The sequence below is a fragment of the Ctenopharyngodon idella genome, chromosome 15 (genome assembly GCF_019924925.1).
Source record: "Ctenopharyngodon idella isolate HZGC_01 chromosome 15, HZGC01, whole genome shotgun sequence".
In the NCBI taxonomy this organism is placed as follows: domain Eukaryota; kingdom Metazoa; phylum Chordata; class Actinopteri; order Cypriniformes; family Xenocyprididae; genus Ctenopharyngodon; species Ctenopharyngodon idella.
Window position 1 is genome coordinate 17,626,513 of NC_067234.1, and position 26,981 is coordinate 17,653,493.

The 26,981-nt window shown below is 37.2% G+C and overlaps 1 protein-coding gene across 1 annotated transcript in view; it reads right to left on the bottom strand.

Annotated features, from left to right (window-relative positions):
* nlk2 (nemo-like kinase, type 2) overlaps positions 1–26,981 on the bottom strand; it is an 85,798-nt gene that overhangs the window by 11,680 nt on the left and 47,137 nt on the right. Inside the window, exons 4-7 of the mRNA XM_051861373.1 lie at positions 20,305–20,411; positions 19,722–19,807; positions 15,789–15,998; positions 12,244–12,345 (exon numbers count right to left, since the gene is read on the bottom strand). Of these exons, the coding sequence (XP_051717333.1) occupies positions 12,244–12,345; positions 15,789–15,998; positions 19,722–19,807; positions 20,305–20,411 (505 nt within the window). The remainder of the gene's footprint in view (positions 1–12,243; positions 12,346–15,788; positions 15,999–19,721; positions 19,808–20,304; positions 20,412–26,981) is intronic.

Sequence of the window (26,981 nt, forward strand, 5' to 3'; positions counted from 1 at the left end):
CCATAATGTAAGAGACTAGTGGTCAACAAATATAGGTTTTTCCAATGGCTGGTACTGTTATGATATCTGAAGAGCAAGGTGACCAATGTTTGACATAATACAAATATATACTCCTTAATAATGTGCTGATCCCCCTTTTGCTGCCAAAACAGCCCTGACCCGAGGGACTAGAGGGATGGACTCCTCTAGACCCCTGAAGGTGTGCTGTGGTATCTGCACCAAGATGTTAGCAGCAGATCCTTTAAGTCCTGTAAGTTGCGAGGTGGAGCCTCCATGGATCGGACTTGTTTGTTCGGCACATCCCACAGATGCTCGATTGGATTGAGATCTGGGGAATTTGGAGGCCAAATCAACACCTCAAACTCGTTGTTGTGCTCCTCAAACCATTCCTGAACCATTTCTGCTTTGTGGCAGGAGCATTATCATGCTGAAAGAGGCCACGGCCACCAGGGAATACCGTTTCCATGAATGCTTAGGTAGGTGGTACGTGTCAAAGTAACATCCACATGGATGGCAGGACCCAAGGTTTCCCAGCAGAACATTGCCCAAAGCATCACACTGCCTCCACCGGCTCGCCTTCTTCCCATAGTGCATCCTGGTGTCATGTGTTCCCCAGGTAAGAGACGCACACGCACCCGGCCATCCACGTGATGTGAAAGAAAACATGATTCATCAGACCAGGCCACCTTCTTCCATTGCTCTGTGGTCCAGTTCTGATGCTCACGTGTCCACTGTTGGCTCTTTCGGCGGTGGACAGGGGTCAGCATGGTCACCCTGACTGGTCTGTGTCTGTGCAGCTCCATACGCAACAAACTGATGCACTGTGTATTCTGACACCTTTCTATCAGAACCAGCATTAACTTCTGGAGCAATCTGAGCTACAGTAGCTCGTCTGTTGGATCGGACCACACGGGCCAGCCTTCAGTGAGCCTCGGCCGTCCATGACCCTGTCGCCGGTTCACCACTGTTCCTTCCTTGGAGCACTTTTGATAGATACTGACCACTGCAGACCGGGAACACCCCACAAGAGCTGCAGTTTTGGAGATGCTCTGACCTAGTCGTCTAGCCATCACAATTTGGTCCTCGTCAAACTCGCTCAAATCCTTACGCTTGTCCATTTTTCCTGCTTCTAACTTTGAGGACAAAATGTTCACTTGCTGCCTAATATATCCACCCGCTAACAGGTGCTGTGATGAAGAGATGATCAGTGTTATTCTCTTCACCTGTCACTGCTCATAATGTTATGCCTGATCTGTGTACATAATAAATTGTATTATGTATAAATTGTAATGACAACAAATGAAACATACACAAAGCTGCTCTAATGAAATGAACCCTGATATTACACAATATTTACTGAACCTTTGGAAAATGTTTATTAAATGAAAAACTTGTTTTACAGAATATTTAATAAAAATTCACAAAAAAGTATAAATAATGTTATTTATTAATGAAATAATGAAAATGTAGTTTATTAAACAAAACACTGAAATTTAAAACAAACTGAAATTTGAAATTATTTCTTTATTAAAAGAAAATACTAGTTACAATACATATTTACAATATTTTAAAATGGAAAAAAGAACTTCACATTACCGTTCAAAAGATAGGGGTCAGTAAGATTTTTAAAGTCTCTTATGCTCACCGAAGCATTTAGTTGTCAAAAATTTTGTGAAATATTATTATCATTTAAAATAACTGTTTTAATGTATTTTAAAATGTAATTTATTCCTGTGATGCAAAGCTGAGTTTTCTGCATCATTACTATCATCAATGTAAAAGGCTTTTGTGCTGCTTAATATTTTTGTGAAAATCATGTTACTTTTTTCAAGATTATTTGATGAATAGAAAGAATTTTTTAAATATGAAAAATGTTGTAACATTATAAATGTCTTTACTGTCACTTTTTATCAATTTAAGGCAATCTTGCTGAATAAAAGTTGTACATTCCTTGCAAAACAGCTTAGTTTATCCTCTTCCTGGCTGGTGACAAGCCCAGGCCGAAGCTATGGGTGGAAGGAGGAGGAGGTGCGTGTCATGAGAAGGTTGAGAAACGAGCTCCAGCTTCCTGTGAAGCAGTGCCCACGTGACGTCCGACCGACCCTCTGGCCCAGCAAAACCCCCAGCAACACTCAGCAACAGGTGCAGGCCACAGCGTTCCCCAACCGGCTCTGCGTTCCTCCATAATCTCCCCCCGCTCGTTGCGGCTGTGTGGTCCGGGCCATCTCTCCCCAGTATCACAAACAAGCCATTGATCATCCTGGCAGCAAAACAACACAAAGCCCTTCAGGCCCACAAGCGCAGAGAGAGCAGACCCTGCCGCACCTGGGAGAGGGCCAAGCGAGGACAGACAGGTGGATAGGACTTGTCTGTTTGTTTATTTTTGCATTTAACATGCTAAAAAAAGCAGGGCATGCTTCCTAAGGGCACGAGAGGAGGAGGGGGAGCTGATATAGAAGCAGGCCATTAAACGAGCGAACGCTGACAGAGACAACAGTGATTCCAGAGAACGCTGAGCAGTGGAGCAGTTAACAGACTGCCTTCTGTATACTTCCACAGGCAGAATCTGAGCAGGGTGTGTGTGTGTGTAATAGATATTGGGTCTCATTCACTAATGCCAAGCGCACACCACAAGACTGAAGCTTGTCACCCTGAACACATTTAATACTCAGTTTCTTACTTTTGCCATGTCTTTGTTGTGCACTTTAATCACAGACATCAAATGCAACATAATTCTCCTCCCCAGAATCACTCTCACACAAAGTTACATAAACACATGAAACCGCAAGAGGAGATTTTATTCCTGATAATGTCAACAAACAACATGGTGGTTTGATTTGCATGCAACTTTAACCACATGTATGCAAAATGTGTTAAGGTTCTGTACATATTTGTAATATATTGGGGCTGTCATAATTAACAAGTTAATTTAGCTTTCAATTTATTTCAATTTAAAGTGTTATATATTTAATGAAATTAACACAGAATGTGTTTTTCCGTCATCCTTTGGCTAGCGTTGCATTATATGATCACGCTCTTATTCATGCAAATGCTTTTAAACCATTTAAGAGTGAGACGACACAAAAGAGAAGTCATTTCTGTACTGGTGCGCTGTCTGTGACACACACACACGACTCATGCGCACAGAAAGCCGCTTCAGTACTGAGATGAGTTCTCTTTCATGCTTGAACAGACAAAAACACACAAAATTATGCCAAAATGCTACTTGAAAGCACAGTTTTAAATGAGTTAAATAAAGTCTTAAATGAACGTAATGAGTTGTGAGAAAATGAGATGCATGTCAGATCCACATCACGTGCAGCAGGTCTTAAAGTGACAGCAGCCTAATAAACCTGCTGCTGTATATCATTAAAGGGTTAGTTCACCTAAAAATGAAAATAATGTCATTAATTACTCGCCCTCATGTCGTTCCACACCCGTAAGACCTTCGTTCATCTTCAGAACACAAATTAAGATATTTCTGATGAAATCCGATGGCTCAGTGAGGCCTGCATAGCCAGCAATGACATTTCCTCTCTCAAGATCCATTAATGTACTAAAAACATATTTAAATCAGTTCATGTGAGTACAGTGGTTCAATATTAATATTATAAAGCCACGAGAATACTTTTTGAGTGCCAAAAAACCAAAATAACGACTTTTCAACAATACAGTGATGGGTGATTTCAAAACACTGCTTCGGAGCTTTACGAATCGAATCAGTGACTCACTATATTGTTGAAAAGTTGTTATTTAGTTTTTTTCGGCGCACAAAAAAATATTCTCATCACTTTATAATATTAAGGTAGAACTACTGTACTCACATGAACTGATTTAAATATGTTTTTAGTACATTAATGGATCTTGAGAGAGGAAATGTCATTGCTGGCTATGGAGGCCTCACTGAGCCATCGGATTTCATCAAAAATATCTTAATTTGTGTTCTGAAGATGAATGAAGGTCTTACGGGTGTGGAACGACATGAGGGAGAGTAATTAATGACATTATTTTCATTTTTGGGTGAACTAACCCTTTAATGTTAATGAAAGAACAAAAGAAAAAGAGAAAATCACTCACTGTTCTTGACTGAATAACTTCTGTAACTTTAATAAAATCAATTTGTATTTTATTTATATTTTATGCAGTGAAGACTGTGAAGTGTTTGATAACTTTTCTGTATATTTCCTACCTGTTAGACCTACCTGAAAATCTTAAAGCACTTTTTTACAATGTTACATGGGTCAAAAACAATGAAACAATGTGCATTTTGGCATCAGGGTATGTAAAAATCTGAACCGGCCAATAGAAGAAATCTGATATATTAAAGGGCACAGGTAAATGTGACATTTATTATAATGGGTATATGTGAAGATTGTTTTAAGCTAACTTAAATTAATTTTTTTAATATATTTTTAAAATGTAATTAATGTTAAAATCGATAGCTTTCAATTATACTGTAATGTTAAATGGCTATAATTAATGGCTAAAATTGAGAAAAAAATAAATTTCATAGAGACATCTGTAGCAGCGAGACTTTCATTCATAAAAAGATGCCATTATGCAAATATTAAAAATATACTATCTTTATGTTGTTTCTACAGTAATTTGAAGAGTAAATGTGAAATTACTACAATAAGGTTCATTTGTTATTGTTTAATCGACTGACAACACTTATATGTATACCATACAATTTTGTGTGAGAAACTATTCTGTGCACATAAGTGAAAACACTTGTATTAAATGTTAGTGAATGAAACATAAAAAACAGGAAAAAAAACAGGAAGCAAAAAAAAAAAAAAAAAGAGGAGAGAGGGGTAAAAAATGCAGAGAAGTGGCGTTTTTTAAAGCAGAGTGGCGCTCTGAGATAGAATAACATTCATGCAGGGCAGGGGTGTAACTCCTCCACCTCTTAAAACACACACTCAGGCTGTGTGAAAGCATATTTGTTTCCGGTTTCAGTTTGAATGGTAGCACTTAGCGCTGGTTTGCGATGGGGAATGGAGACACCGTTGAACACTGCATCTCTCAGATGCACTCAGATGCCCAAACTAATCTGGCTAAGTGTTAGAGCCGATATGGTGAGGATGAAGATCGCTAAAGCCCCTGAAGGATCTCATTTCAAAACAGCCCAAATCAGATCTTCTCTATTTATAGCTCAGGAACGGGACAAGTGTCTGAGGCCTCCCACATTGACGAGAACATCAAGATGAACACATTAATGACTGGTCTTTTAAAATGTAAATTGGGAGCTGTGAAAGTGTCACCACGTTGTCAAAACAATGTCTGTATCTTCAGCAAGAGAGCTGAGCTTCAGATGCTTCGACAGAAGAGGAACATTACAGCCGAAGCGACTCTCTAATGAGGTTGAGGCCATGCCATGGTTTTCCTTCCAGTTATTAGTGCAACATTAAATTAACAATATTATTATGTAATATACGGCTGAGTGCCGTAGGTAATCACAGCCATGCTGATATAGAGCCATATTGCACGGCTACGAGTGTGATATTGCATTTATACCACAGTTCGACGGCACGGGTGTGTAAATAAACAAGAAACAACAACAGACTGTCTTTAAAAACCCTCTTTTGTGAGGAACTACTTCCTTCCGCCACGGATTCAAATCTCAAGTTGACAGTTTAACAGTTGAACACAAGCCTTCGTTACTAATTCTAAAAATCTATTAGCTCTGGAACAATAATAGACTAATAAGACCAAAGACTGCCCGTTTGATATACACAAAATAAATTATACCTCATGTTTAAACACTATCTACATAAGAGCCAGCGGCAAATTCCTGAAGGACTGTCCGAGATCAAGCTGTTCTCTGCGGGTACATGAGCTCTGAACGCTCGCTGACGGCCTGGAGCTCACATCTACGAAAATGTCTTTCGAAACAAATTTTCAAATAGGCACTATGTGTATATATATATATACAGGTGCATCTCAATAAATTAGAATGTCGTGGAAAAGTTAATTTATTTCAGTAATTCAACTCAAATTGTGGAACTCGTGTATTAAATAAATTCAATGCACACAGACTGAAGTACTTTAAGTCTTTGGTTCTTTTAATTGTGATGATTTTGGCTCACATTTAACAAAAACCCACCAATTCACGATCTCAATAAATTAGAATACTTCATAAGATCAATAAAAAAAGGATATTTTAAACAGAAATGTCAGGCTTCTGAAAAGTATGTTCATTTCTATGCACTCAATACTTAGTTGGGTCTCCTTTTGCATGAATTACTGCATCAATGCGGCGTGGCATGGAGGCGATCAGCCTGTGGCACTGCTCAGGTGTAATGAAGCCCAGGTTGCTTTGATAGCGGCCTTCAGCTCATCTGCATTGTTGGGTCTGGTGTCTCTCATCTTCCTCTTGACTATAGATTCTCTATGGGGTTCAGGTCTGGTGAGTTTGCTGGCCAGTCAAGCACAGTAACACCATGGTCATTGAACTAGCTTTTGGTACCTTTGGCAGTGTGGACAGGTGCCAAATCCTGCTGGAAAATGAAATCTGCATCTCCATAAAGCTTGTCAGCAGAAGGAAGCATGAAGTGCTCTAAAATGTCCTGGTAGATGGCTGCGTTGACTGTGGACTTCAGAAAACACAGTGGACCAACACCAGCAGATGACATGGCAGCCCAAATCATCACTGACTGTGGAAACTTCACACTGGACTTCAAGCAACATGGTTTCTGTGCCTCTCCACTCTTCCTCCAGACTCTGGGACCTTGATTTCCAAATGAAATGCAGAATTTACTTTCATCTGAAAAGAGGACTTTGGACCACTGAGCAACAGTCCAGTTCTTCTTCTCCTTAGCCCAGGTAAGACGCTTCTGACGTAGTCTTTGGTTCAGAAGTGGCTTGTTGTGACAGTTGTAGCTCATTTCCTGAAGACGTCTGTGTGTGGTGGCTCTTGATGCACTGACTCCAGCTTCAGTCCACTCCTTTTGAAGCTCTCCTAACTGACAATCTTCTCAAGCCTGCGGTCATTCCTTTCACTTATACACCTTTTCCTACCACACTTTTTCCTTCCGGTCATCTTTCCATGAATATAGTTTGGCACAGCACTCTGTGAACAGCCAGCTCTTTCAACAGTGACCCTCTGTGGCTTACCCTCATTGTAGAGGGTCTTGATGATCATCTTCTGGACAACTTCCCCATGACTGCTGTTGGGATTACTGACCTAAACCCAGTATTTATACCCTGAGAACGGTCATTTAATAGAACTTGAAATTAAATATTCTAATAATTTGAGATACTGATTTTTGATTTTGATGAGCAGCAAGCTGTAATCATCAACATGAAAACAAAAAAGTCTGGAAATATTTTACTTTATGTCTAATAAATCTAGAATATATTTAAGTTTTACTTGTTGAATTAAATTACAGAAAAAAAAGAAAAAAACTTTTTCATGATATTCTAATCGGGGCATTATTATTATTTTTTTTTGTTGTGTACTTTTCATCCCAGTTGTATTTATTTGTTGCACAGGAAACAGCCAATGATTCATCAGTTGAATAGCATGAATTTGCTAAAACCTCTGTGCCTGCCTCAATAACCGAACACCGGTTATTACATAGTGCTGTCGCAAGAAGAGGGGAAAATAAAGCGTTCGCCATCTGTTAGCAGGTGCCATGGAGTTCAGTTCGGGGCAGACATCAGGCTACACAGCCCCTGGTGAGGTGGGAGGGGCATGCAAGACCCCCTAAAGCCATTAAACAACACCCCCTCTGCTCATTCTCCCTGCTTTTTTAAAAGCCATTACTGTAAGCCCACCCAGCACTGGGGTCATCACTTTCTGACCTGAGTGTGTGTGCGTGTCCTGTGAGAGAAAGCATGTAGGCGGAAATCTGATCTGATCATGTTGCCTCTCTGCTAAGGCGGAAAAATCAGCATGGATCCGAGCATACATCTGTTTCCAAGAGCTCCCTGCCGGCTTTTGCATACACAGCACACAGGTGGTGACTTACAACTGCAAAGCAGAGGAAAGTTTTAATGGGCAGAGGTGGCACTTGCATAATCAAGTGCAAGTATCAATTTTTTTCCAAGATGTTTCTTTTACCCAGTTTTGCAGTCCGAACTGACAACATGTTTCTATTGTGTTGTCTTCGCTCGAATGCACACAAAACAAACTTACAGCACGACCTCTGCAGTTTGATTCACAACACAAGCAAATGACTCTTGAGCATGAATCAGTCAAAAAGATTCACAAGTCATCAGTTTGAATCAGTCACATTTAAATCTGTCACAGCATTTACCGAATTAACATTTGACACACTTACTGACAGGATGTTTATGACAAAATAGTTTAGGATAGACATTCACAAAAGGGTTTTCATGTTAAAAAAACAAAAAAAAACAATGTTATACAGTATGGGCTATTTATATATTATGGAGGAGGAGAAAGAAGGAAGAGGAAGAAAGAAGGAGGAGGAAGAAGAAGAAGAAGGAAAAAGAAGAAGATGAAGAAGTATTATTGTTGCCAAGGAGGAACAAATGACATTAAAGAAATCGGTAACACTTTACAATAAGATTCATCAGTTAACATTAGTTAACTACATTAGTTAACATGAACTAATAATAGTTAAGAAGCCTAGTAAGGACACAAACACACTAGAATCCAAAATGGCAATTTTTTTCAACAGGGCTGATACACAACAACCTCTAACATGGTTTCCTCTCTGTCTTTTAATGGCAGCTAAGGTACACTCTCTATATTCTCCCACTCCAGCGGAGGCTAAAAGCTTCCTCTCTTTCTAGTGATGGTAAGAGCCTTGCAAAATTAATAGAAGTAATGAGGTCCCCTGCGGAGGCAGCCAAGTTGATCTTAAGAGTCAGACCTCTTTTTAGATCCCTCAAGTCCTGCTTTCTCTAGGACACATCTCGACTCTTTCTTCCTCCACCTATCCACTCAGCCAAATCCTGAGCGACTGTCTCTATCTTGAGAACGGGCATTAAATCATACCGCATCTCCCAACACTGATGTTGAGAACTGCCTCTTGAAATCCCTCTGCCAGACTCTCTGGAGACCCGCTCCTCTCGCTGCCATCTTTTTCACTCAAAAGCCTTCTTGATAAGCTATTCACCTTCACAAAAGTGGAGTGTGGAGGTCTGGTGTGCCATGTTCACCAGTCATTAAGACTCCAGCACTGACTCTGATTGTAAAGCCACCTCGCTCATCTAAACGCACTTCACTGCCTTGACTTCTCTAACCTTCACACATTAAATGGTGACTAAAAGCACAGTTATCTATATATGAGAGAGAGAGAGAGAGAGAGAGAGAGAGAGAGAGAGGGGTACTGAGTGAATGCATCCACATTATAGCACTATTAATATGTGTATATATAAATATATATGAGTTTATAACTGAACTTTCACCTTTCAGCACTCAACACCTGAATTTTGAGAGAGTTTGGTAATAGAAAATGTATTAAGAGTTTGCAGTTTGAAGTTACATGTTTTTCTATTCAAACATAAAAAGTATGAGTTCATAAACAAATGACTTACAAGCAGTTTCTTTATAATGACTTAGCAAAAATTATTCACACGTCACTGTTTTCAATCAGCCTAAGGGTCCGTTCACACAAAACGCATTTTTCCATTCCAATGCACTACTTTTCCATTGTTTTTCTATGTAAACGTGCATAAAACCGTTGCATTTGCGTCTTTTGCATTATATGGCGTTCTAAAAATGCGGCGCTCAAATTAAAATCAGTTCCAACTTTTAAAAAACGCGTCTCGATGCCTTTGTTTTTTCTCCATTCCACTGCACGCTTCTCGCGATTTTCAAAGCAAAAACACGTTCTGTGTGAACAAATTAGTCGCTGAAACTGTAATAGCAGTTAATATTTGACTCACTTACTGACAAAACGTTTACTTGACATTATTAAAGTTGTTTATGTTCAAATAAAAAAAAGAAAAGAAAATGTAATTAAAAAAAGTATGTTACATAACGGCTGGCGGCTGACCAAGAAGCCTCTTTCTTTCCTTCTTTCTTATAATAATAACATTTATAATAATAATAATAAAAACAGTAGTACAATTAATTGATATAATAGATATTGATATAATATTTTATTATAACAATAACAATAATAATTCTTCTCATTACTATTATTGTTATTATTATCATTATTATTAATGTTATGTGCCAACTACCTAAAAACACAATGTTCTGGAAAACACATGACACTGAAACACATGATCAGACACATGGAGTCGCCACAATACCCCACAGACCCTTCAGAGACCCCTGTTCTTTCAGTCTCCAAAGCCTGTTACATGTAACGGGAAGCTCAGCTGATTAACATGATTAAAACATCCTGCTCTAGGGCCTGTCGACCACACACAGGAGGCAGCGTCGAGTGACAAGGTCAGCCAAATGTCAGTATGAGTGTGTGTGGCTAGCTGGCTTGGATTAAGACTGGTGAATGCTGACCACAGAAACAAGTGCCTCTTCATATATAGAGCTAAATGGTAAAGACTTTCTCTAGTCGAGCAGGTGCATGGCTGTATGTGTGTGTGCAAAGAAGGCGGGCTTCTTGGTGAGCCGCCAGGCATCAGGTCGATGCAAAGCAGGAAGCAGAGGTCCACAGCCCTTGCGCTGCAGTTCCTGTTCTCTGCAGGGTATCGCCTTCTCAGCGTAGCTGTCTAGAGCCACAGAGCCAACACCCAGCGCCAAATCACTCATACACCCTCACAAACACGCACATATTCTTCCTCACACACTGAGAACAGCTTTCTAGAGGCAAAAGGCTTTTAGAGATGGAACTCTTTAAATATATATTAAAGGAATAAAGAAAGAAGATAAAATCTGAAGTGTGTAACTTCTGAGGCACTAGTGAGTTTTTTTAAACAGGTTTCCAGAACACGCCCGCTGTCCATCATTGGTTGGACAAACAGATAGTATTTCTGGGAAATTCTGCCATTAATTACTCACCCTCATGTCGTTCCACACCCGTAAGAAAATATCTTTTGATGAAATCCATGAGCCTTCTGGCCTCCGATACAACACAATTACCACTTTCAAGGCCCAGAAAGGCAGTAAAGACATCGTTAAAATAGTCCACATGACTACAGTGGTTCAACCTTAATGTTATGAAGCAACATTAATGTTTTTTTGCACACAAAAAGTATTCTCATTGCTTCATAGAATAAAGGTTGAACCACTGTAGTCATGTGGACTATTTTAACGATGTCTTTAGTACCTTTCTGGGCCTTGAAAGTGGTAATTGTTTTGCAGTCTATCGGAGGGCAGACAGCTCTCAGATTTCATCTTAATTTGTGTTCTGAAGATGAACGAAGATCTTACGGGTGTGGAACAACATGAGGGTGAGTAATTAATGACAGAATTTTCATTTTTGGAAGAACTAACCCTTTAACTTTAAAAAAGCCACAGACTTGCCAATAATTATGTTATGGCCAGTAAATGGCTGATATTAAAATGATATACTATTTAAAAAATACATTAATTAATTAAACATAAAAAAATCTAAAATCAATTGTTGTAAATGCTACATGTGAATTTAGGAATCATTACATTATAATATATATTCGTTTTGAGGTTTGCTAAAAATTACATTTAACAGTGTTAAATTATTTGTGTTTTTACAGATTAACGGCAAATGTAATATGAATAGTGGAAATGAGCATGCACAATGAAATATCCAATACTGATCAATACTGATAAATAATAAAAATCTAATGTCAGCCGATAACCAATATGGGATTTAGTATTTCTGCTTTAATATTTAGTCCACACGCTAAACTGCTGTGCGCAAATATGTCAATAATAGCTGTCATGGCTCTCTTTCCCTCCCTCCCTCCCTCTCTCTCTCTCATCAGCTGATCAATCAGTCTGTCAGTGGATATGATGCAGGGCAGGAAATGGAGAGGCAGCGGGAGGGAACCGGAGCGAGAGAGGCCCAGAGTGAGTGGAGCGCCGGGAATCCTGCAGCAAAGGCTGATGGGAAATTTCTGCGCTCCGGGGGCAGTGAGAGCGACTCGATTCCATAAACAAGGTTCAGGATCGGTCAATAAGTTCCGTCACTCAGCGGGAACAGAGAGTCACCATGGCAGCGCCACAGGGCCTGTTTATAATCAGGCTTCCTGGGACCAAAAATATTAGTGCGAGGGAGCGTTTGCACAGGATATAATCCACTAACGAGTCATTATCTTTCATGATGCTGCTTCGAACACCATGTGGCTAGTTTTTGGAACATTGTTCGACGTCAGACTCACCTGTTTATGTGGTCCTCTCAGGATGTGAGCTCTGGCCCCCTCACACGCCGTCCTCATGGCCTCCAGAGACGGAGTCCCCAGCAGATCGGTGATCAAATCCAGCTAGTGTATAACAAGAAAAAGAAGAGTTGTATATACAATGAATATAGAACAGCGTCTGTAAAAGCTGCAAACATAATAATACTCTCCTGAGATCCAGGAATTTATGTAGTATTTTTTTTTATTTATTTTAGTTTTAAAATTAATATAAGTGACTGGTTTAAGTACTCATTTATCTATAAATATATGATAATAATTTAAATAAAGAATATATTAACAAAGTACTTACAATTAAATTATAGATAATTACAATTAAATAATAAATATAATAGTAAAATAATAATAAAAATACACTATTGTATAGTTTTAATAAAAATATTAAATGCAGCAATATATTACAATATAATAATATACAAATAAAAAGTATAAAAAAATGAGTGCTGTCAAATCGATTAATTGTGATTAATCGCATCTAACATAAAGGTTTGTTTACATAATATATGTGTGTATATATATTATTATATTTATATATATGTGTGTGTATACATACACACACACAGAGTCATATATATAATATATATAAATGAAATAATAGATATATACACACACATATATTATGTAAACAAACTTTTGTTAGATGCGATTAATCACGATTAATCGATTTGACAGCATTAAAAACAAATACTTGTTACATTTACTCTCTAAAAAACCTTTTTGCAATGTACGTCTTTTGTTCTAAACACCGTAACTATGTTTTATTACGGGTTTCAGAAGAATATAGCATACACATATGCAAATAAATAACCAAAAGTAGAAAGTCCTGATTTAAAACATAAAATAACTGAATATAATAAAGGAAAAGGAAGAGGACAAAGAGAGAAATGAGAGTCTAGATACATGTTCATGATCTGTACATAAACTAACTAGAGCAGAACCATGTTCAAGTAAATCTAATTCTTTACTGGAGAGAATTTAATGAGCCTTAAAGGGGATGTCGATGTGCTGTCGGTGCACATTCAGGGCTGTGGAGATGGCAACACACACACACACACACACACACACACACACACACACACACACACACACACACACACACACACACACAGCCAGAGGAACAGCCAGTCCCAGAGCCTCTGACACACTGCAGGGCCAGTATAATTAGAACTTATAATTTATAATTTTCTGTGTGAAATACATAAAACTAAAACTAAAGTGCATCTACAGTCATACTTCTCAAGACTTTGTTTCATGTTACTCCATCATATATGTCATGTTTATGAGATTTTGAAGAAAATAGTAGTAGAGGCCTCTGTGACATGTGAAAGTTAGAGACATGCTGTCTGAACAAACACACACACACACACACACACTTCAAGGACAGAGGGCTTCTGGGTCGCGGCCACACCGGGGCTTCAGTACAACAGAGCCTTGAGCTGCCTCCGCTCTCTCATTAGCATGGCTGTACAACATTTGCCAAAAAAAAACTGTACGTAAGGTCACACATTTAACATCGGTGTCCAGGATTTTCTGTTTTCACTAATAATGTTATAAAGCTGGGAATCAATAATAGCACTACTAGTGTAACTTCTCTTGTTTTTTTGAATATAAATCCAAAGGCTCCACAATTAATGGCAAGTGAATTGAGAATTAAACATAAATATTTAATACCATAATAACATTTGATCTCTGATAACAAATGACTCTAAATTGTAATGTAGACACACGCATTTTTTGTAAAGCTGCTTTGAAACTATATGTATTGTGAAAAGTGATATACAAATACATATTAATTGAACTGAATTTAATAAATGTATAGGAAAAATCATTCTTACAGGTCATAAAAAATCTATTCTGCATTAAAAATATATATTTTCACTATTGCATATTTGAAACAGTTGCTGTGTTATCAGCATCATATGCAGAACATTTTTAGTGGCTTAATGTGATAAATATTGATAACACTTTATAATAAAGCCCCATTAGTTAATAAAAATAAAACTAAGCTCGTTAAATAATATTAACAGATACAATTTTTCATTTTTATACACTACTGGTCAAAAGTTTGGAAACATTACTATTTTTAATGTTTTTGAAGGAAGTCTCTTATGCTCATTAAGGCTGCATTTATTTCATAATAAATACAGAAAAAACAATAATATTGTGAAATATTATTACAATTTAAAATTATGGTTTTCTATTTTAATATACTTTAAAATATCATTTATTTCTGTGAGAAAAAGCTGAATTTCAAAGCTGAATTTTCAGCATCATTACTCCAGTCTTCAGTGTCACATGATCCTTCAGAAATCATTGTAATATGATGATTTATTATCAATGTTGGAAACAGTTGTGCTGCTTAATATTATTTTATAACCTGTGATACTTTTTCAGGATTCTTTAATGAATAAAAAGTTAAAAAATATCAGCATTTAATTAAAATAGAAATCTTTTGTAACAATATACACTACCGTTCAAAAGTTTGGGGTCACTAATTTTTATTTTTTTATTTTTTTTTAAATAAATTAATACTTTTATTCAGCACGGATGTGTTCAATTGATAAAAAGTGATAGTAAAGATTTATATTGTTAGAAAAGATTTATATTTTGAATAAATGCTGTTCTTTTTAACCTTTTATTCATCAATGAATCCTGAAAAAAGTATCACAGATTCCAAAAAAATATTAAGAAACACAACTGTTTCCAACATTGATAATAACTGAGTATCAAATCATCATATTAGAATGATTTCTGAAGGATCATGTGACACTGAAGACTGGAGTAAATTCAGCTTTGATCACAGAAATAAATTATATTTTAAAATATATTAAAATAGAAAACCATAATTTTAAATTGTAATAATATTTCACAATATTATTGTTTTTTTCTGTATTTATTATGAAATAAATGCAGCCTTAATGAGCATAAGAGATGGTAGTGTAATGTACTGGTAAGTGTTAAAATGAACATGAATTAAGAATAACAAATGCTTTAAAAGTATTTTTCAATGTTAGTTAATGTTGACTGATCTAGTTAACTAATGTTAACAAATGGAACTTTATTATAAAGTGTTACAGAAATATTTCACGTCACCACATCGAAAAAAAAGTCCTATAAAGTACATTCTAAATATTAATTTTTCCATTGAGGTAAAAGCTGTCAGAATGTAGAGAATTTCTTATGCATTTGCTTTGAATCACGTCTGAAAAAAGGGTCAGACTTCCACTCTTGCAATTTATATGTTGCTGTTCCAAGTCAAACTTACTGGAAAACCTGTTGCCAAATGTTTTGTTTTACTCACCACAGTCAATTTTGACAATTTTGGCGAGTGTTAATTCTCCTAAAGCGGCTGAACTCCTCTCTACTTGACACATCTGAGAGACCAAATGATCCTCAATCATACTGCAATGAGAGCAGTTATGAACATGTTCTGCTTGTATAAATCAGATATGTGAAAGGGCCAGCTCCTGCCTACAGATCGTGTGCTGAGCATGAGCGTAGGTGAATACCTGTTGGATGGGACTCTGGGCCTGGAAGAGGATGCGTCGGCCAAGCAGCTCGGCAAAGATGCAGCCCACAGACCAGATGTCGATGGCGTTGGAATAGTGCCTGCTCCCCATCAGGATCTCTGGCGCTCTGTAGTACTGCGTCACCACCTCCTGGGTCATGTGACGCGACTCGTCCAGCTCCTCCACTCTCGCCAGGCCAAAGTCACAAATCTGTACAAATATTACCATTATTTGGTTGACGAGTGGAGTCTGCGTTGTGCGTGTGTTGCTCTTTTTTTAATAAATCAAGCAATAAAAACAGAGTTAGCTGGAGAGGCTCATTCACGTTTTAACCAAGGAGATAAATACTAAAAGCGCTATAAACACAAGACCCAATTTTCTATCATCTTGAGCTGCTTGAGTGCTCCTGGGAAATAAATAAATGAGAAAAATATCTCTGCCTCTCTCAGAAAGAAGGCACAAAAGAGCCTAACATGCATTACTAACAATTTACCCAAGCAGCTCCACCCAGTTCATCCCAGCGGCCTAATTTTATGCGTTCCCATTAGACAAATTCAAATCCTACAAGTAAAGCTAAAACATGCACTTTATTGAAGTTATTTCTTGTTCCATCCACAGTATGAATGACAAGCTGCCAAGGTGTTGCTATGTGGTTGTTAGGTCAAAAAAGCCCATGTTTATGTTTCAGGTCTCCATCCACGTATTTTGAGTGAAATCGCATGAAGAATGCTAGATGGAAATTTCAAAACACATAAATTATGATGGAAACACATTTATCAAATGTGATGTGCACTCAAAAGTTCATTATTATTTAACTATTATTTATATACTATTGTAGCATTTATTAAAACTTTCATTTGACTTTTGGCAAGTTTTAGTCATTTTTATTGGCTTTTTAAATATCTATTTAGTTTAGTTTATTTAATTTAGTTTTAGCTTTATTAATTCTGGTAGTTCGGCTTATATTATTTCAGTTTATTGCCGAGGCAACATTTCTAATTTGCGTTTAAGTTTTACATCCAATATTGATATTTATTTTTTCGGTTTTATTTCAATTAATGAAAATTATTTGAATAGTTTTAGTAAACAGTTACAGCACTGAAAAGTCATGTGACTGAGTAATTTGCTCAGATGACTGGCTACCAGAAGTGACAACTTTAGCCGCTTGAACACGTTGATATTTAAACTTTTTGCATAATTTAATAGATGGAATACAGATAATGATAAGGCCATTACACTTTTTCATCCACAAGGTACATATTGATATTTACAGTTTAGTGTGTTCATTTAGCTGCATATTAAAGAGTCTCATAAAGCACACGCTAATAATAAAAAACATGCTATGGGTGTAGATATGAATTAAATAGCGGTGTTGAACATAAATCAGATTGCCGGACATGACCAAAAGAAAAGGTTTGATACGTCAGAGCTGAATGAGAGAAACATTTTTTAAGGACTAAATGAAGCAGCACATGCTAAACGATTCCCTTTCTGTGGTCCAATAGCATAATCTATTCCCGCTCTCCCCTCAAGCACATTTCTCATGCTGCTGGGTGAAGTCAGCATTCACATACATTGAGAATTTCTCTCTTTCCTTATCTCTCCCTGTTCCTATATCTCCCATATCACCCTTGCTTTCTCTTTTGCAGCTGAGCTCTCGCTATGGGATCCAAAATGAAGATTTATGTCAGGAACTGAGCAGATGAATCAATCCCAAGGGGGCCTTGACCCCCCGGAGCCAGAGACTGTGTGTTAGCGTGTGTACGCTGGCACTGTAGACCTGGCCTGGCCAGATAGATATGAAGCATCCTCGGAAGAAAGGAATTATAAAGACAGAATTCAAGGCCCATAGGCTAGAGTGTATAATGCTAAAATAGCAGAAGAGCACAGAGACAAAAGAGGCCAGTACAATAGAGCTCAAACAGTCAAAATCTCACATTTTTATCCAACAAAAAGTGTATTAAAAGCACAGCTAAATGTGACATTATAATGGTTTTTGTAAAGATTGTTTTAAGTTCACTTAAACTAAAAGTTTTTAAGCCTAATATATTTTTAAAAAATTATGGCTTTCAATCATACTGTTTATGTTGAAAGGCTATAATTTCTCATTTCATCCTCAGAAATTGAGAAAATAATCCTTTTAATAGAGACATTAGTAGCAGGATTGGCAGATACTGGCCTTCATTCGTAGTTTCTTTATGTTGTTTCAAAATTAATTTACAGATTTAGTGTGAAGATATGTATTACAATATAAAAAAATATTATAATTTTATGTGCGATCGTGGTTAATTACAGAAAAATTCATTACTAAACTATTTAAATCATTACTAATTAGACAGCACTAATATAAACAATTATCTTAAAGGGTTAGTTCGCCCAAAAATGAAAATTATCCCATGATTCACTCACCCTCAAGCCATCCTAGGTGTATATGACTATCTTCTTTCAGACGAACATAATTAGAGATATATTTTAATATATCCTGTCTCTTCCAAGCTTTATAATGATAGTGAATGGGGGGGTGATTTTAAAGCCCAAAAAAGTGCATCCATCCATCATAAAAATAATCCATACAGCTCCAAGGGGTTAATAAAGGTCTTCTGAAGCAAGTAATGGTTTTTTGTAAGAAAAATATCCATATTTAAAACTTTATTAACTATAATAACTAGCTTCCGGCAGGCGGCCGCACGCACTGGTTTGGGGCAGAAGAGCGAAATAACGAACACGGAAGTTGTGCGCAAGGATGCATTTCAGCCACTCCAAACCAAACCTCACAAAAAGAAACATTTACAGTAGGTGCAGAAATACATTTTCAAACGGTTTTATTGCTGTGGTGTTTTTTGCAGCATGGGATAGTTCATAGTGCATTGTATTTCAGAAGGTATTATCCTTTGTTTTATACCATAGCTGAAAATGGCCAGTTATGAACTCCACATATCTTGCAGAAGTCATTTTAATACCCTCAGAGACCCTAAAGGGATCTTCCATCTCACTTCCCAATATTCCAGCCCAAATCATCACCCGCCAGCTCCCTGCTGACGTCACAGTCTTGTTGGAACGTGGTGGTGGTCATTCACCAACCATCCAGATATCCATTCATTTAGACCATCCATTGTAGTACGACATTAGTCAGTGAATAAAACTATTTAAACATGAGTCTTCATGTATTTCTGCACCTACTGTAAATGTTTCTCTTTGTGAGGTTTGGTTTGGAGTGGCTGAAATGCATCTTTACACACAACTGCCAGCCTGCATGGAGAGCTTCTCAAGACTCCAGAGACTCCAGAAGCTTCAAATACCTGTTTGCTGCTCAACACTGGCTTTTTTATAGCTGCCCTTTTAATACAATTATTTTTTTTCCTTAATAAGCCTTTATCTGATCGAGTTCTGCTGTTCTCTAAATCACTCACAAATCTTATGATAGTTCAATAGCTGTTTTCATGCCTTTTGCACAACATTGCACCATTTCATGATTTTCATCTTCATAAAGATCTTTCTTTTTCTCCATATTGCATGAGAACTGTGACTTGCTTAATAATGTGGAACAACCTCTAAGTAGGGTTTCCATTTACCTAAGTAGTCCTGGCAAATTATTTTGTCTGAGATTGATACCAGTTATCTAAAAAGACATGGATAAATAAACAAACAAACACTTTCTTAGAAAAACTAAAATCTGAATGTTTGTTCTACTGTAATCTTACTGATATGTCACTTGCATAATAATTTGGAACGCAGTGTATATATCTAGGATGGCTTGAGGGTGAGTAAATCATATGATAATTTTCATTTTTGGGTGAACTATCCCTTTAAGAGTCCAACTTCTTTTCAGGGTCAATGTCAGAAATTAATTCTAACAATCCAAGCTGAACTATCAGAAAAGACTAAACTTAAACAACATTAACACATCAACATTTTGACTAGTATTTCACTAACCTTAAGCACACAATTGCTGTTGACCAGCAGGTTACCGGGTTTAATGTCTCTATGCAAAATGCCAGCTGAGTGTAGATACTTCAGTCCTGTGGACACAACATATACATCAGTTATTAAAGACATTTTGTGGACACAAACTGTATTGATATGAAGCAGACTGTGCTGTTATGTGCAGGTTTCTTGTTTGGTTTGAAATGTAATAGAGTTGACATATAAACAGACTTGTGCCCTATGGTGGCATCTTCACTCTAGAACATAATAGAGCTTTGTGTCACTTCAAAACACTGAAGTTATACATGTTTCATGTGATTTATTAGGTTAACTGGTCCCTTTAAAACATGTCAGTTGTTCTACAGTAAATAAAATATCAAAAAGGTGGTTGGTTCTTTAAACTTGTTCTATCATTTGTATTCTTACACTCTTCCTCTCCATTGTCTCTGGTGAAATATGATAGTAAGGAACATGAAGTACAGAAGCATGTGTGTGTTTCTCTACCCATGAGATCTCGGTGAAGGAAGACTGTGTGTGTCTGACCTCTGAGGGTGAAGTTTGAAAGGGTTTAGTGTGTGTATGTGTATCTCACCTCTGAGGATCTGGTAGAGAAAGACTTTGACGTGGTCAGAGCTCAGGGGCTGTGGAGACACGATGATCTTATGGAGGTCACTCTGCATCAACTCCGTCACCACATAACTGCGGTTATGTCAAGGGAAACAACCATGCCAAAAATAACAGCGGGAAGTTCACACACACAGTACAGCAGCGCTCCGAATGATGGGCAGTATTAGCGCTCATCTAAAAACAGAGCCAATGGATAAGGAGGTCATGGGGAAGTGGAGAGGGTGAACGCGAAGAGGACTAGCATTTGTCTAAAGCGCCACTCCTAAACTGGAGCACGAGAGTATTAGTCGCACATTGCTACTTCCTTTAATCACAGATTTTACAGATGCAAAATATGATGATGAGCCACACATTATACTCCTATGTCATTTTTTTCTTCAGTAGAGCTTAGTAGACTTTAGTTACAGCTTTGTGGAGCAAACAGCAATGCAAAATAGCTGTTTTCAAGAAAGTAACAAGGCACTGTTTTCCGTGTTAAACTTGTTAGTTTAGTTTAACATTACAAAATGCCAGACCCCAGAATGACCTTTTCTGTCTCAAATTGTACTGAGAAGATTGATTCATTTTAGTGAATCTTTTTTTTTTTTTTTGGAGGATTTGTGTCATCAATTAATATTCTCTCCAGAAACCATTAAATAAAACTACATATGTGTCAATATATATGAAAATTACTTTTAATATTTAAACAAAAATTATATACACATATATATATTTAATTTAATGTGCATTTAATGTGAAAAAATTATGGAAGCATGTGAAATTGAGTTATAACGTAATTTACGTCACGCAGTTAGATGATTTTGAAGTCCATGCTGATTATATTGGAGATGACAGAGAGAATTATTCATTCCAGTGTCTGTTTCGCTTTAAAACACGAAGTCTCTGTCATATTGTGTCACTGTATCTGAAGAGCGTGAGCCCTCCTGCATCACTGTTCCTGTCTGAACGGATCTTCAAAACATCCCACCGCTGTACAGCCAGATGATATGACAACTGTGTTTCTTGGCTGGATAAAGCAAACCAGCGTCTCGCTATGAAAGTTTTGAAAAGTAAAGACGATTACGGTGACATACAGAAGCACGCGTGAGTCTGTTATATTGATGCGCAAACAAATCATGTATGAGCGCCTTCTCCCTCTCGACGCACTGATCGCACGTTGTCTTTGTGCACAGACACATTTCAGTACATTCACATTGTTTTCACACACATTCAGGATAATGTTTGGATTTGTCCTGTGTATGCTGCTGTGTACTTTAGTATATATGCAGATCAAGGTGGTTGGTTTAGGTTTTTTTGGCATCTCCATGTGGTCCTGATCCTATCGCAACTTGTCTAAAATGTAAACAAGCTCTTTGCTGTTGCACATGCTGTACACTGTGAATTCTGAAAGGTTTTTTTTTCTGTGATTTTTTTTATGGGTGCTTTGGTGTAGCCTACATAAAAAAGGAAAGACATCTAAATTTGACTTTGAAAAAACCTGAAAATACAGTTTTGTGAAAATCACACTTCAATCTGATGGTTTACTTTGCTGGATATAGGCAATGATGGCAAAATGGATGTGTTAAACAAGATAAACGGTGTATGCTTACTTTCATGATAAGTGTGCAATCAAAAAAAATAATCTATTGACAGCCCTAATACACACACACACACACACACACACATATATATATATATATATATATATATATACAGTCAACCAAAATGTATTCAGACACCTTGAACATTTCATTCATTAATACAGTTTATTCACTATAGTTTAAAAAATATGAAAATATGAGAAGATCTCAGAGTTAAACTGTGTCAGAAAATAATAATCTTAATTATGTCAGAAAACACTTATGCAAAACATGGTCAGGTCAAAGTGTCTGAATAATTTTTGGTTCCAAATTTTTATCAATTTTACTGGTAGTCCACTGTATGAAGAATTTTTGGGCACAGTTTAATTTATTTTGCTATCCTCACTTACATAAATGAACTATAGTGTCCTGAACACACTAGTAAAAATATATCAAAAATATCTGAATAATTTTTGGTTTGACTGTAAATATATATATATATACACATATACCCACACAGATGAATTTTAATTTAATATATAATATTATATAATAGTATGATAATTATATTTTAAGTATTTTAATAATTTTTTAAATAATGTTTTTTTTTTTTTTTTTTTTAAATAATTTTATAATAGTAATAGAAGTGAAAAAAATTCTCCAACATGTTTTAGTTACTTTGAATTTAAAATGAGCAATGCTTTTGGCAATAATATTTAACATAGTATCATTAATTGCTAATGTACACTTGCAAAAAAAAGAAAAAAAAGAAAGCATCATTACATTCTGCTTTGGACGGACAGCAGGTCCTAACACCTGTTCTGCCAAACACATGGCACTCTGGGAGGCTTTGCAGAAACATCAAGGTGTGATGATGTGGCCATTACACAGTGATGAATGAAGGTGTTGAAACATGCACAGAAAGTGTTACAGCAGTCAATGAGAGAGCTGAATCCAAGAGGGAACGTAATCCAATCAACACAACTACTATTACTATAATTCTCTTCATTAATTTGTGACCGTTAGGGCTCAAAGAAATGCGGCATTTCCACGTCTAAGGGCAGAACCACACATTAGGCCTCTATTACAATTCCCAGATATAAAGCACACAAAGATGAGCTGCTCTTTGCCGTATGGTCCAGCTAATAAACACAAACCGGAGAACTGACACATCCAAGTATCTAGGTCTGACCTTTACGTCGAGAGGAATATTATATTGAATTATCTTCACCTGGAGACACACATTATGACTCATTCATGTGTTAAAGAACCAACAAGGAGCAATTATCTGCTTCAGCGCTCCTAGTCTCTCAAAACAAACACAAACTTCAGCAATCAACACATATGAGCGCAGACTCAACACGTCGGCTGTCAGTAAATACGAGCGATGGAGAAAGCGTAGGAGGACTTCCTGGCAAAGACAAACCGCCTGTGATCTTTCTTTTTATAAACACATAAAGATGAGCCGCTCTCTGACACTCGGTCCAGTCGAGCATTCGCACTCGCTGGCAGGGAGTCACACACATGAAGCTACACAAGGTTTCTCAGATGCAGATCTGTGGTTCAAAAAAGCCCATCCAGTCATCTATGCTGTGGCCGAGTCAGCAGAGGCAACCCTCCTGTGTGTGTGTGTGTGTGTGTGTGTGTGTGATAACTACAGCTGAGTATGCAGGACTGCTTGATTGACTGTCTGCTGGGACAAGCTCATCTTCTACCCACCCCTCGGTTTTCCCTTAAGTTTCTCAGCTTCAAGAGTGTCACAAGTATTTTCATGCCATCTTTCACAGTGTCACTGCAAATTGACACGGCTTCTCTTTGCAGCCTTTGGACGCAAATCTCTTCCTCTTTTTTGTGTCTCTTAGGCAGTTTTTTTTTAAATAGCTCTCTCTACATATTTATCCCCCGGTTTCACAGACAAGGCTTAAGCTAGTTCGAGACTAAAATGCATGTTTGAGCTTTTTTAACTGAAAGCAACTTGCTCTGACAGATCTTAAAATATGCCAGTGTTATTGTTTTGTCTCAAGATGCACACCAGTAATGTTTTTTTATTTTATTTTTTTTTTTTATAAAGGTACGTATATAAAGGCTACTTAAATGTCTTTAAATGTCCTAAGTCCTGGCTTAGTCTACTAAGCCCTGTCTGTGAAACCAGGCCTTAGTGTTTTTAAAGTAATAAACTTGCAAGCAAGTCATCATGCAATTATTCCAGATACCAGATAACTAATCAAAGCTAACAATTTAAAGGGTTAGTTCACCCAAAAATTCGATTTCAAAACACTGCTTCATGAAGCTTCGGAGCGTTATGAATCTTTTGCGTCGAATCAGCGGTTCAGAGCACCAAAGTCACGTGATTTCAGCAGTTTGGTGGTTTGACACGCGCTCCGAATCATGATTCGACACAAAAGATTCATAACGCTCCGAAGCTTCATGAAGCAGTGTTTTGAAATCAGCCATCACTATATAAGTCGTTATTTTGTTTTTTTTGCCGCACCAAAAATATTCTCGTGGCTTTATAATATTAATATTGAACCACTGTACTCACATGAACTGATTTAAATATGTTTTTAGTACATTAATGGATCTTGAGAGAGGAAATGTCATTGCTGGCTATGCAGGCCTCACTGAGCCATCGGATTTCATCAAAAATATCTTAATTTGTGTTCTGAAGATGAACGAAGGTCTTACGGGTGTGGAACGACATGAGGGTGAGGAATTAATGACAGAAAATTTAATTTTTGGGTGAACTAACCCTTTAAGAGTTAAAACTAACAAACACTAAACTAAATTTTAAAAAAAAAGGTTAAATGAAAATTAAAAAAAAAAAAAAAAAAACTACACAAACTGCAATAAAGGTGTGGTCACTGCAACTGAAATCTAGTCATTTCAAAAGGAATTCACGCAATCAGGAATTCTGCTTGAGGGCGAAAGATTTCTCCATGCAGATTTCACAACGGGTTCAAGTTGGTCACTCAAATTTGCCATGTTGGCCAACAAAAAGTTGCTTGATTTGAAAGTGACTTGTGCTTCATACATCACTACACTATTAACACTAGACAACTGAACTTCTTTGCTCGTGAAATTTTGCAACGTGATCACCCAGAACACCCTACAATAATACTTAAGCAACCATAGCAAGTCCCTGAAAACCACTCTGAACACAGTCTAGTTATGTCCTTACAAATTATGGACTATTAACAGCCAATTTTCATTTCCTTTCTGAAATGTTCACATCCACCATGAAACAAAAGCTATATTTGTTTCTCAGCTCTTTGTGGGGTAATTAAACATTACAACACTGTAAAAGTGCAACAGAGCTGTTAATGCTACACAAACTGGGTTTCTGGAGAATTTAGTAACTTATTTAGTAACTCACTAAACCCAGTGTAACTTATCAACCACAACATTTACTAGAAGTTCACTCAGCCTCAACCTCTGACGTTCTTTTGTGATGGTTTCACAAATGGTGATTTATTTATTTTTTTTTCTTAAAGAGTATCCTGGCTTTTCAATATTATGAAAATAGTGAATGAGGACTTGAGCTTTTTAAGCTTAAACAAAAAAACTCCATAAAAATATCAAGTGGTTCATACAAAAGCCTAATAGTTTTACGTGAGGAACACACACAAAACTACTGTGCTGGATTCAGGCGACACACTATTTTTGACTGTAACGATAGTCACTGTGTCAGATTATGCAATTTTGACTCATAAATTCTTGTGTCATGGACAAGAAACATGTCAGACTACATGTTGCTTCCCGACCAGCCATCGCTAGCTGTCTTTAACGGCGTGTGTGATGTCATCGAGAAGGCTAGCGACTGACTTCACAAGAGCGTAAACAAACAATGGTTGTAGAAGCCTAAAGGCCTGTTCACACCAAGAATGATAACTATAAAGATAACGATAAAGATATAGTTCTAAAAATCGTTCTAAATATAAAAGAATAGCACTGTCCACACCACAGCTATAATGATATAGAGAAATGATTTCGTTGGGATCACTTTCAGAACATTTTTTTCCAGCTGTTGAATGATAAAACACTGACAGCCAATCAGAATCCATTCAAATTTAAGAGCTCGAGCATTTAGAATTGCAGGCGACAAGCTTTATCGCTGAGGTCCAGAAAAAAGCCACCACTGTTAGACAAGACAAACCCCCAAAATGGATATATGGAAAACAATCGGTTGTTTGTAATCACGTGGTTCTGGTGACGCGCGAAAGCTGTGAAAATTAGAATGGAAGAGATGGAGAAAAGTCCGTACTGTGCTGGTGTAGAAAGGTATAAACAGAAAATCACAACATATTTTGGACGTGAACCTTATGTTATGAAGAGGAGCGACTTTTCTACTGAACTGAAAGACTTGACTGCCATCGAGGAGGAAGATATAGAGAATGTGAAGCTGTGTTCAGATCTAGTCTGGTTTGTTTATATCGCGCTGCCTTTCTGCTAGTGATGTTAAGCGCAGTATTTTGATTTTCTGTCGTGATTGTGAAAAATGTCGCCATTGTAGGTCATTTATGCTGAATCGAGAATTGCAACAGGAGCTCACATCATCGTTCAGGGAAAATCTGGACGGTGTAATACAATCTTCGCCTTTTCTACGTGTAAAAACACACTAAGGGAAGCAGGTTGAGGAGGTGACGGGGAGACGCCGTATATCAAATCTAATAGTGTCACTGCTTGAACCCACTGCCTATCACTCAATAAAATAATCACAAAGCTGAGTGTTTTTGAAAGTGTTGTATTTTGTTTGGTTTAATAATTAACATTTGCGAGTATGACTCTAACTCGGCTTGTGAATGAGTGTAACTTACACACAGCCACTTCAAAACTGTTCATGAGCGTCTATGAGTTTGATTTTGGTTGTCATTTGTTGAAATAAATACAAAAAAAATAAAAAATAAATACAGTGTGTCGGTGTCTGTCATAGACTGTAATAAAGGGTGTCTGTCCGCTGAATGCCCCTCCGATTCTCCTCCGTGGTCATATGGGAAAGTGAATATTTACTAAGAAAACATTAAAACTACAGTTACATTTACACCCTTCCAACAAAGAAATGGATCGACTTCTGTCAGCTTGTTGA